Below are 12,718 nucleotides of genomic sequence, written 5' to 3' on the forward strand. Positions count from 1 at the left end.
ATGAAGTGGCCCGCACTCTCTCTCCTAAAAGTTCAACACCCTCGATGTAAGTGGTCTACGCGTTTTACGAGTCCTTCACACAAACTGCCCAATAAATTCTCCTACAACAAGTAATGAGAGCCTCGGAACTCATTATTTCATCCCTTTATACCTTCATGAGGAAAAAAATAACAATTTTTTACTGTCTGAGGAGGTTATAAACCAAATCCTTCAACGCGTTCATGACACTTTTCACTCCATATTGTTTTTAGACATTTTTAGCCACTTTATTCGAGGGAGAACCCGTGTTATAGGCCCCGTGGGAGTAAATGAGCGAGTCAGTTTTGGACTCGCTCGATGTAGCTCGACGGGTAATAAAGACGTTGTCTTATTCATTTTGAGAAGACAACGTCTTTATTGGTGTCATTCATTTTGAGGACACCAATAAACAGAGAAGAATGGATGATGTCCAATTCAAAGTAATTATCAAGAGGCATCCGAGAAAAAGGGAACCATTTTTCTCTTGATAATTTTCAGCTCCCGTGGTTTTTAACCTTCAGGCCGCGACCCAAACTTGGGTAGCAAGGGCTTGGAGATGAGTCGTGCAAACCCACTCCTAGCCGAGTATTACTCAGCTATGGATAACGACCCAAAATTGATTCTCAGGGGCACTCAAAATACGTCGTAAAATCTTATGGCAAGGGATTCATGAGCTGCGGGTCAGTCAAGTAACCAAAGTTGATTCGCGGGGGGGGGGGGGGGGCCCTAGATATATGGGTCGTTCAAATACACTCACATCTTATTCCTGTCATAAATGCACTTATTGCATCTCCGGTTTCTCTAATTTCGCAAAAGACAAACAGTTCCCATGAGTAGCGAAGCTGACCTTGTTTTTTATTTTTGGTCGCATTTAAAAAAGGTTAAGAACCCCTGTGTGTGCTTTAGGTTTTTTCAAGGTTCGTGGCCATACTTGAGGGCAGGGGGTGCACAACCTCCTGCCCACCAGGTGGTTCCACCCGGTCAGCGAGAAGTGTTCCGGTAGAAAATTATCAATACAGACAACACTATAAACGCTTAGGCTAATCATATTTCCTTCACGAGAATACAGGAAATCAGAAGCATACAGGATATCACCAAGTATCACAAAAAATTGTCAAGTGCAAGTAAAGTTGCCAATTATCGCAAAAAATTGTCAAAAGCATTCATTCATATCACAAAAATAATCTAATTTTTTTTAAAGACTTCAAGTAAACCTCGTTGGAAATAGAGGGAAAAAAGGAGCAATTTATATCCTTGAAAACAGTTGGGACGACGAAAATTATACTGGAACGTCCTTTAAAATTGCTGGTCTTAAACGGTCACAACATATATACAAATTTCTGGCCCACGAGCGGAAGAATTGCCACATATCTGGCCCACGGACTGAAAATATTGTGCACCCCCTTCTTTAGGGCTTTTCCCGCAAGCATCAGAGACATTAATTATCAGACGCGGATATTAATTTTTCTGCAATGAACAAATTAGTTTACCTCTGAAGCTCATGCCGAATCCCATATGTTCCGTCATTATAAATAAATACAGCTTCTTCCAAACACCCCCCCCCCCCCAAAGCGGATTAAGGTCGGCTCTTGAGGCCCCTGATTAGCAGGAGCCTCCAAGAAGCATAGTCGGAGATAGACTTGGAAGTCTGTGGGGGGCACGGGGAGGGGCATGATGATGATGTCGATTCATATATGTATATATACATTAGATCAGTCAACTTCACCTTTGACTCTGGGTGGGGGGGAGGGGGGAATGCCCAAACTTGATTCTCGGGGGCTTCCGAGATGTGTCATACAAATTCGCTTGCAGTCAGGGATTCTTAAGCTACGGTGTCACGATACAAACTTGATATGAAGGGTCTTCTCTCCTGGATGAGTCACAAATCCACTCACAGTTTTTTGTATAAATGCACTTATTAAGTCACTGGTTTCACTAATTTCGAAGAAAGAACCGTCCCATGTGTCAGGAAGCTGATATTGTTGTTGATTTTAGATCACAGCTTAAAAAGTTTAAGAGTTCCTGCTCTAGAGCATAGGTTCTCAACCAGGGGTCACGAACTCCCCTTGGAGAGAGATTTGGAGTGATTTCAGGGGATCCGTGCAGCTTGAACAAGAAAACAATTAACTTATTGTTTTTATATTAGACCAGTGGTTCTGAAACTTTTGTCACTCAGAGCTCCCTCGATCAAATCGTGTTTCATCTCTGCGGCTCCCCAGAATAGTTCCGTAGGTATTTTCACTCATAAAAGAATCACTTCAAAGTATAAATAGACACACAAACCAATATCTCCTGCTCACCGCGACGCCCCTAACAAAGGTTAGCGACGTTCCGATTAGCCACTGTGCACACTTTCAGGAAACACTGCAATAAACTATGCCGAATTTCTGTTAAGGCAGCGGTTTTCAAACGAGCGGTTTCCCCAGAATAGTCAAACAAAGAACCTCTTCAAAACAATGAACATGCAGGCATCTATATCGGCAGCTTATCGCAACGTGTGATAAAAATAGTTGATACCACTAGGAGCCACGACGCACACTTTGAGAGTCACTGCATTAAATTGTCCTTGGCATTCATTTTATTGCACAGAGAGTCCGTGACATCGTCATAAAAGGTCCTTGACGAAGCACAAAGGGTTAAGAACCCTTCTTTTGGGAGCGATATCACTTGCTTTGTGCTACTAAGACATACATGCTCCACCCATGAGCCCTCGGAGTCATCTGATGTGTCCCGCGACCTAATTTTGTAAAAATGAACATTTCCAGATCATTTGCAACAGTAACTCGCGGAGAAGTTTCACATCAGTTGAGTGGTCCGTGTTTTATTCCCAGATCATTTAAGCGACTCGCGGCATATTTACCGATCACTAAAGTGACCCACGGTACAGTTTCAGATCACTCAATCTTCCCGCGATACGTATTCAAAACAATGAAGTGGCCCCTGCACTCTCCTGAAGGTTGAGCACCATTGATCTAATATTTTCAAGAGAATCTCTTCCTTCCATGCGCATGCATATTGCCAAAAAACAAACTTTAAGGAAAAATGGTAGATGATTCTCACATTGGATGTCCAATCCATAATATAACATAAAAAGAAAGATTAAGAAATCTGAAACATTATTCTTAACTAACCTCCTATAAGAGGAGCACCCTCCGTTCCTCAAAAAACCGTATTATTGGGGAGGTGGGGCCCTTAACAGAGATGAAATAATGTACAGGGGGGTCGTGAAATAATTTTGCCTATATTCGATCCCCTAGTGGCCGCAAAATTCAACTAATGCGAATGAAATTCGAGGTACAAGTGTTTCATAATACGCAATCGAGAATGAGATGAGAAACCGTCTCTCGCGGTTGCGGTTTTGATTAATAAGTAAATTTCGATTAGGTAGTAGTTTGATTCGATAAGTAGAAAGGGTCTTTTCTTGGATAAGAGTAGGGAGCTTAGGGCCTTTGACAAGGGGGCCACGAGAAGAAAATATATTCCGGGGTGGGGGGTGGTTCAGGCTTAAGCTGGAAAAGGTCGAGAAACACTGGTCTATACATGACCCGTCTCTCTCATGAATAAATAGAATAGCATTTCTATAATAAAAGCTTCAATTGTTTTACAGCATGTTTTACTTACACGATTAAGATAAAGATTATTATGAAAATATAAATTGAACTTGATCACACACTTACGTAGCCGCCGAAATGCGACATCTTGGCTAGAATTCCAGAATCCACAATGGAAAATCTGTACCTGTCTACCTTTCCTCGGAAGAGTTTGAATCGTTATAGAACTAGAGTTCTTACAACGATTCGGTAAGATATGAGCTCATGGCCTCGTTTGAATTGTGTCACCGACAAGTTTCGAGTGCAGTGGCATCCACAAGACACACCACAGAATATTCACATCCACACACACAAACGAGAGAGAGAGGGTGATGTGTCAAATACAATCGGTTGGCACGGATCCCACCGGAAAAACGAACCGTAGGGTTTTGGAGTTCTGTTTTTCTTATTTTCTCCAGCTGATGGTTGTTTGGGGGATCCACGAAAAAAATTGGGCTCCGGCAGTCAGTCAGATCATGAAAAAGAGAGACGTGGGTTTAGTTTTAATAAGAAAGAAAAACACGAACACCATTTCTCAGATGGTGTGTGCGTGAGTGAGTGAGAGCGAGGGAGTTTTTGTTGCTTGAAACTGCAATTTCTAATTTTAGAGATACATTTCGCTCGTTCCCTTCCCTCCAACTTGTTATTACTCAGAACGAAGTGTGAAATCCTGCTGTTGCTGATATGAAAACGATTCCATGCAATCGAAAGATGATTCCGAAGTTGTCGATATTTATTCTTAGATAGTGCTAAGACTATGCCCCCGCCCCCCCCCCCACAAGGGTAGGACTGGCCCTAACATATTTATGTTATCAGAGTTATGTAAGTGTGTGTGTGTGTATGTGTGTTTCGTGTTATAGTGTTGTTGCCATCTATCTTTCATATCTTGAAGCGAAAATGACAGATACCCAAATTTTCGTGTTAAAGGTGTGTCTGCTTGTCTGCTATCTCTCCGGAGTCCATTTATCACTAGACAGTGTTTTTACGCAAATTGTAGCCTACGGGCAAACTTCTCGCAAACTTGAAACCAAACTTCTCGATACAAGACATGCAGCAAACTGGTTATTATGTAGAGATGGTGATTTTTTGAAATAAAATTCACATTTGTCTTTACTGGGACACGAACCACAGCCCTCTCGCTCAGGTGAGAGCGCTAACTTCCAGTAGAAGCGAATGTGAATTTTCCTTCCAAAAATCATCATTCTCTACATAACAACCACTTTCGTGCGTATCTTGTATTAACAAAGGGAGAGGATATACCTTTCTCTACACAAACGAGTGCGTGGCGTATATCTAGAAATCTCTAGATATGCATATCTAGAAAAAAAATGGCAGAATCACACATATTTCCCTTCTCATTTCTTCACTAAATGTATTTGAGTTTAGGGAACGTGCTTTGCTGGTGAAACGCTAAGTCTTCCCGTAAAAGAGCGAGATTTCTTGCCCTAGAGTAGATGGAAGACATACTTTAGAGCTCCCTCTCTCTCTCTCTCCCCTTTTCTCTCTAATCATCGAGGCGCTTCGTTGGCAATCCTATAAGCGGGAATTAATTCTGCCCCCCCCCCTTTTACCTCAGCATTTTTACTTTTTTCCCTAGCTACGTTTTTTTTAATTGTACACACACTACAAACGTATACAAATAGAAAACATAATAAGACAATAACACAAAGACACACACGAAAAAGAAACAAAGATAATAAAAATTGAGCACACACGCATCTATGTAACTGCAAGAGACATTGGTCCTTCCAGAAAGCCTACAAGGTTAATATCTTCTGTATTTACACAATCAAAAAATAAATAAAGTAAAATAAATAATTTTTTTTCCTTTTGAATATTATCATTCGTTTAGCTGCCAATTTGAACCAAGTACATTACAATGCTATTAGATTTTCTATTCGCATGAATACATACAGTAATGAAATAAAATTGATTAGTAAATATGAAATAGGCAATTGTAATTTTACAATTTTAAAAAGTTCGCAAAAAAAAAATTCAAAATTTATATTTAGTATGTGATTTAGTGTACGGAACATAATTTTCATGTGTTAATATGTCTAGGTATGTTATTGACAAGACAAGAAAATGAAATATAACAACTGCATTGTTTCAATGCTAAGAAAACATCGTTTCAGACATTTTTACGTATCCTACTTTTTGTTAATGCTGTTAGTTCGACGTGTGAAAAAAAATATTTCTGTGAACTGTGGTGCTAGAGAAAGATGCTTAGAATTCCATGGACAGCTAAAAGGACTAATAAATTCAGTTATCGAAGAAGTCAAAGCTGACTGCATAAGTCACTAAACAGAAACTAACTTTGGTCGTATAATGCGTACAGAAGGCTCACTGGAAAAAATGATAATGATTCAAAGAATGGAAAAAAAAAGAGGAAGAGGCAGGCCGAGCGCCAGATGGATAGAGGTATTGCAAAGCAACCGGAATGAATCTATCGCAATTGAGACATGCTGTGAATGACAGACCACATTGGAGAACCATAATCTGACTAGACAAGAGTCGGAATCAACTCGATGGTTCCTAACAACAACAAAGATACCAATCTCTAAGAGTTTTTTCGGGTACTTCAACTTTACATCATCCAAATTTGTTGCCAAAAGTCCGTATGTAGAGGGATTTAACAATTTCAAATGGATATACACAAAATAGATATGTAAAGACAGATCTTGTCAAGGCTAATTCCCTGATAGCTTATCTGATTTGTTATAGTAGTAAAAGCCAGGGCCTACAGATAAGGGGAGGGGATTAAAGAGAGCGCAAGCGAAAAATGCATCTGTTTCAAAAATTTTGACATGAATAATAAAGGAAAATAGTCAAAAGATTGAAAAAAACCCGTAATTTCAGTATCTCTAGGGCTCTTACTAAGTCTCCTAGAAAGTAGTCTATGAGGCTTTGGTTCTTACCGATTGCTATTAGTGAACAGTTTTGTAAAAGTGAATGTGAACACATTTACAAGCAGTTCTCAGGCTTTTACCAGTTCGCTTCGATGAATACTGGATTTCACGGTAAAACTTAGGATTTACCAGAACACACACACACGACAAAAAGGAAAACAATATATTCATATAGGGAAAGACGAATTTCTAATGCTCACGTTTCTCTACCATGGTAAAGTGTCAAGTTCAATTCTATCATTTAATGAGAGACGAAGGAAAAAAGTACATCACTTTTGACGTAATTCTTGGCGAAGTTAAAGATGAAGGTAGAATATTCTACATAATATTCAAAATCACCATTTGGTAATTTGTTTCCCTCTTTTGCTAACAGTTCTTTTTAATTTCTCGCGTGGTTGCGATCAATAATCAAAAGGCTGAAATTCATCTAAATTTCATTTTCGTCGCTTTTCTTTTTCTGTGGTCATGCCGACGTTTCTGTTGCACCCCTGACTCAGGAAAGTTTCTGACAAAGACGAACCGGGTATAGAACTCGTGACACCTCTAAACATAGACGTGACGCCACTAGAATAAGGCGTCCTTATGCAGACGCCTTATCTTACGACTTGGGCTACAGCACCCAAATCCATCTAAAGAAAGTGCCTTTGAAAAATAAAAAGAATGATAGGCAAATTTAAAAAAAAAATCCATCCATCCCATCTGATACAGCTTTTACCGACTTTGTGATTTGGTAAATAAGCGGTATCCAAGGCCGCAACTAGATACTTTGTCAGCTGGGGTAAGCACATATTTTGGTGCCCTGTGCAATGTAGAAGCAGTAGTTAAAAGTTAAATTCAGTGCCGCCTCTGGACCAGCACCCGGGACCCGCCTGCTCCCCTTTAGTTGCCCTAGCTGTATCATTATTTTTTTATATAAACTCTAGCTAACTTAATCAATAAAGGAATTGATCACTTCAATGTAATATTTTTTCTTTCAGTCATATGCAACAGTTTCAGTCATGTATAGAAAAAAAAGATACAGACGCAGAACTAGAACGTGTCAGGAACATACGAGAATGATTTTTTATTATAGATAAGCATACATTATGTATATATAAAACATATAAACAATCAAAAACAAGCCTTTTTCTCCCGTCTTAGGACAATTTTTCAAAAAGGTGTTCAACTTACATCTATATCTATACAAACATATTTTTTTTTCATTTTTGCAATTACAAAGAACAATTTTATTTGCATCATAAACTAAGCCACTTCGAAATGAAGGGAGAAAAAAAACACTCTCAACACAGTGGCATTTTTTTAAATTTTAAACTACGGGCAAAGTAATAAACACACACACACACGTGTATAGATTTTCTTTTAAATAGGCAAATACATTTGGCACAAAGGACAGAAAACTTTGGGAAGACGAGGCCTTATTACAGAAAATTTCTAATATATTATCCCTTTTTTCTCCCTCTTTCTTCTCGCTTTTATGTTTTTAATATATATACTTGTATAGAATTGTATACTCATAGAAAATATTTCAATAGCAATTGAAACAATAAAAGCATAGAAAATATAAGACCTAACAGAGAAGCGTAAAAAATATTACATTCGATGCACACAGTCTTTCAAACAGTTACATTCTCTCTTGGTTGGATTCAATCAGTCCCCGGAGGATCACGTATAAATTATAACTTTCTTCGTCAGTACATTTGTAGAGAATGATATAATATACCAGGGCCGAACATATCTCAGGCGCCAGGTTGACATGGCGACTAAGAAATTGGTATTGGTGCCTAAAACTTTTCTTCTGTAGTTACTATATTGCAGCCTGAGAGGGAGCAGCACAAAATGTTTGGGATTTATAACAGCATATCTGTCAACATGAAAAAGGGTCAGTATGCACTAAAAAAGTCATAAGAAGCATTATTTTATTTTGCACCTTTTTCTCCGGGTAAAATATTTTTTTGGCACCTTAAAATTTTTTTGGCAATTAGATTTCTTTGTGATTTGTCCAGCCCTGCAATGTGACTATATTAATTTAATGAGATTTAGCAGTTTTAGATATTTGCCATAGTAATGTAAGAACTAGCAAAAAAATTTAATTAGTATAAAAATTCTTGAAATAAATTAAGCATTTATTTAAAACATTCTGTTATATAAAATGTTTATCAAAGGCAGACTTATTATATGATGGATACTTGAGGTACGTCGTATATGAATACCCTGCATAGTTTAAAATGCATTAAACAGCCTTATTCTTATATTTTAAAAAAATGCCAAGTTTAATGTTTTAACCCAAATTTATGTCACCATTTTTTCTTTCAAGCAATGTTGAAAAATTAAAATGCAAACAAAAGTAATTAAGTGCCAAAAAAATAAAGAATGGGCATTATAGTTGAGTACAAATACTAATACTGTTATTAGTATAACCACTCATGCACCTTATAATACAAATACAACACCACAACAGGCAAAATGCCCAGCGAGGTGGCTGAGAAAAAGTTGCCCATAACAAATATAGATGTCATATACTTCTCAAAAAATTACAGCAACCCTAATAAAAAGGCAATTACAAAAACGTCATAAACCAGAAGGTTACCCAGAGCCGTCTCGAGAGCATCATGGGCTCATGCCATTGGCCTGGAGGACCCTCCTACCTGGCTGGAAATACAGTACCAACCTACCAATTTACATAGTTTTCAAGATCATAGCACTAAATTCCATTATCATAGAGTATGCATTTAAGGCCTCAAGAAGTGCCTTGTGTAGGCCCATGCCTTAAGATAACCTTGGTCTCTTCTATTCAGAAATGAAAAAATTCAATGCTCGATTTTATAACAAATACCTCAATAGTGGTTATTTTGGTTTGGAAACAATTGATCTTATTTATTGGTATAGTGATGTCATCTATTAAAAACATGTATAAATCAAGTTGATGAGGGCGAGTGCACACATGCATCATTTCCCAGTTTCGGAATCTGGTGGCAGAGTAGTGAGTGCTATGTGTATACTGCCATCTATCTTTAAAATCAGGTATGAGAAGTTGCTTTTTTCTGCCCTGTATGATATTTTGTGTTGTGAGTTGAACACTCATACCTTAATGCCTCTTAGAAAACTGTGGCCTGGTGATTTTTTTGCCTAGCTCTCACAGGTAACAATCACAAAACAGAATTCTATAAATGTATTCTCAGGACAAACAATTGGTCAATAACATAGCAACATGAACTACAACAAGTTATACGCAATGAACTAAAGGGAGAAAAAACTTGCTAAATCTGTGTCATGGTTAATGGTGGCTTTGTGACTAGCAGTAACGGGTGCATTTTTAATTTCAATTTTTTTTTACGACGTACATGCAAAAAACATACAGACACCTGGATTTTGTTGAATATGCACCAGATTATTCAATGTAGTGATTTCCAATAAAAAAAAAAGATAAATTAATAATTAGGATTTGATTATGTTATTAATTAATTTGCATTATTAAATTAATTAATTAGCATTATTAAATTAATTAATTAGCATTATTAAATTAATTGGCAATAAAATTTTAAAATTTATTTGGCTGACAGAGGGAAAATCAAAAGAACGGGAAATTAACATTAATATATTTCAGGAATTATAAACAGTGACTTGGACATACTAATTCAAAAGCATCGCTAACATCACCTGAAATACAAAAAAGAAACATGAAAATGTCCCTGCAGGCAGCACTAACATAAATCAGCATATTTCACTTCTCCAAATCACCAATCATTGAAAAGAATAAAATATTGCCATATATATTTTTCTTTTTAACAACTTCATCTAATATAAAAGCATGTAGGTTGATTACATAACAATTCTAAATAACAAAACTCCACTAACTACCCTGCAAAGTGATGTGTATTGGATTCACATCAACATGCACGTTGTGTTAAAACAAATCACAAGAAAGAATAACAAAACTCATTCAATATGTTAAAAATGCTCAACATATGTTGAAATATTGAATGTTACCTCCTCACAAGAGTGATCTCGACATTTAAGTAAATACAATCATCACATCTATAGAAACGAATTCCCAGATTTTTCATGGCATCTCTCATTACTTAGAACAATATATATTGGCAGAACAAAGAATAGTTTGTTTTAATGATAGTTGATGATCATACAGAGTTTTGAGTGTGAAAAATCCCATCAGAACTATAAATCACAAAATGAAACTTGTGCGTTTTTTTTCTTGTTCGTTTGTTTTTCCTCTTTCTGTAACACCCTTATAAGTTCAATAAACAATCAACCAACAAATAACTTCAACTACATATCTACAGGTTGTACTGGAATTACAATAAATATATTTCTGACGTATATAATTGAATCACATTATCAAAGCATGCAGGATTAAACAAGCATACCACAAATTGTACTGCTTTCATTCTGTTTCATTATGCCTTGGGTAGTATTTAACTTAAAGACCACAATTATAGGAAAAATATAACAGTTGCACAGAAAAAAAATTACAACGTTCCGGATATAAATACCTTATATCTGGGCAATAAACTGAACATTTTGTACAACCATGTCTTTTTGCCCATGCTGTAGCCATTGATATGATGGAAACTGTTTTAACAGATGCCCATCTTTAAAACAGATGTCCCCCCCCCTTTTTTTATGACACATATTTTGTGCTCAGTCAAAAAACAGAGTACCACTGTAAAAGATATTTTTGTTTATTCATTCTGCTCTTTATTTGCAATTTGTGTGTTCTTTCCCTCGTATTTTCCCCCTGCATACATTTAAATGCAATATAATTTTCTTGATGCTGCCCTGCCACCCCGATTGGAAGAAGAAGAATCTGAGACATTCTGCAACTCTGGGCATCAAACATTCATTGGCTATTAATGTACAAAATTCTTTTTTTTCACAGATATAAAGAGAAATGTCAGACATTAAAAAAATTGTCTTACATGCCATACAGTAATTAACACAAAACTAGTGATGATTATGAAAAATCTCATGCATGTGCTTCCATTTTCCTCTTTGTTTCGGGCAAAGTGAACATGATAGAACAAATGAATCAAGAAATTCTTGAATGATAAAGAAACTCATCTAAAGAAGGTTACAGTAAGACCCTGATTAATCTCAGTCAATGTGGAGTGGACCCACCTTGGGTAATACAGACCTTATGTAATTTCGAGATTGAATAAAATAAAGCCATAAATCGGGGAAATTAAATTTACATGAAGTACTGCAATGTATTTAGTTTACATCATCTCAAAGATTGCTTTACATACAGCACTTTGAAAAACAAACTTTCAATGTCTTTCGAAATCAAGCACTCTTAAACACTTCAGACATCACCATGATGCTTGTGACCAACAGGTTTAAGACGTTTAGTATGTAGTCCAGAGTCTTCCAAACGTATCCTTTTCAGTGTCCACATCTCAGAAGAAAAAAACATATCGCCCATCTCTTAAGCTAAGCTAACCCATAAAAACCCATGTTGTACCTGTATTTTCTACTACCACCCCTTAATGCCTTTCCATCACCCCCCCCCCCCCCCGAAGAGGAAATTTTGGTCATTTTGGAAAAAACTAGTCCGCCCTATACCTTTGAAACCCATAGAGCTCTGGTCACAAGCTGTGGTTTCTGTGAACCAGTTTGTCACGTTACAAGGAATTTCCCTTCACCCAATTTTAAAATAAAAATACGATAAGTAACTCGGGTAACTAAAAACTTGGTTGATTGAGGCTTGGATAACTGAGATCCAACTTTAATAAATAAATGTAATTAAATCTAATTCTAATTAAGAATCAAAAAATGCTGCTTGAATGCTGTGAATTTTTTTACACGCTCTAGAAATCATACATGGTCCAGCAGTGTGTTAAGAATGGTTACACTGTGAAACTGCTATATAACAATGCTCAATGGGTAGGAGAAAAATATTGTTATACATGATTTATTGTTATAGATGAAAGAAATGCTACAACACAATGAATCACAGAGTAGCATCATTATATGTGTAATATGCCAGAAAATGGGATCAGCCTACACAATAAAGCAGTGAAGCATCACAAGAACCATATATGTAGGAGTAAAGATGCAGTCCAATCCGCTCAATGTGATCACATTAGGTCTCATATAAAAATAGCTGAATGATAATTATGTTCGAAGAAATTCCTGTTTGCAAGTACCATACTTCCCATTCAAACGGGTAGCATGGACAGATATTGG

General features: G+C 36.9%; 1 protein-coding gene across 1 annotated transcript in view; it reads right to left on the reverse strand.

The window, feature by feature from the left end:
- Positions 1 to 3,891, reverse strand: part of Fhos (Formin homology 2 domain containing) — a 135,900-nt gene extending 132,009 nt beyond the window's left edge. Inside the window, exon 1 of the mRNA XM_089240658.1 lies at positions 3,696 to 3,891. Coding sequence (XP_089096784.1) covers positions 3,696 to 3,716 — 21 coding nt within the window. The 5' untranslated portion in view covers positions 3,717 to 3,891. The remainder of the gene's footprint in view (positions 1 to 3,695) is intronic.
- Positions 3,892 to 12,718: the final 8,827 nt, after the last annotated feature.

This window comes from Pholcus phalangioides, unplaced genomic scaffold (assembly GCF_987345545.1).
Source record: "Pholcus phalangioides strain wild (caught in Gottingen) unplaced genomic scaffold, Ppha-v1.0 ptg000013l_1, whole genome shotgun sequence".
Lineage (NCBI taxonomy): Eukaryota > Metazoa > Arthropoda > Arachnida > Araneae > Pholcidae > Pholcus > Pholcus phalangioides.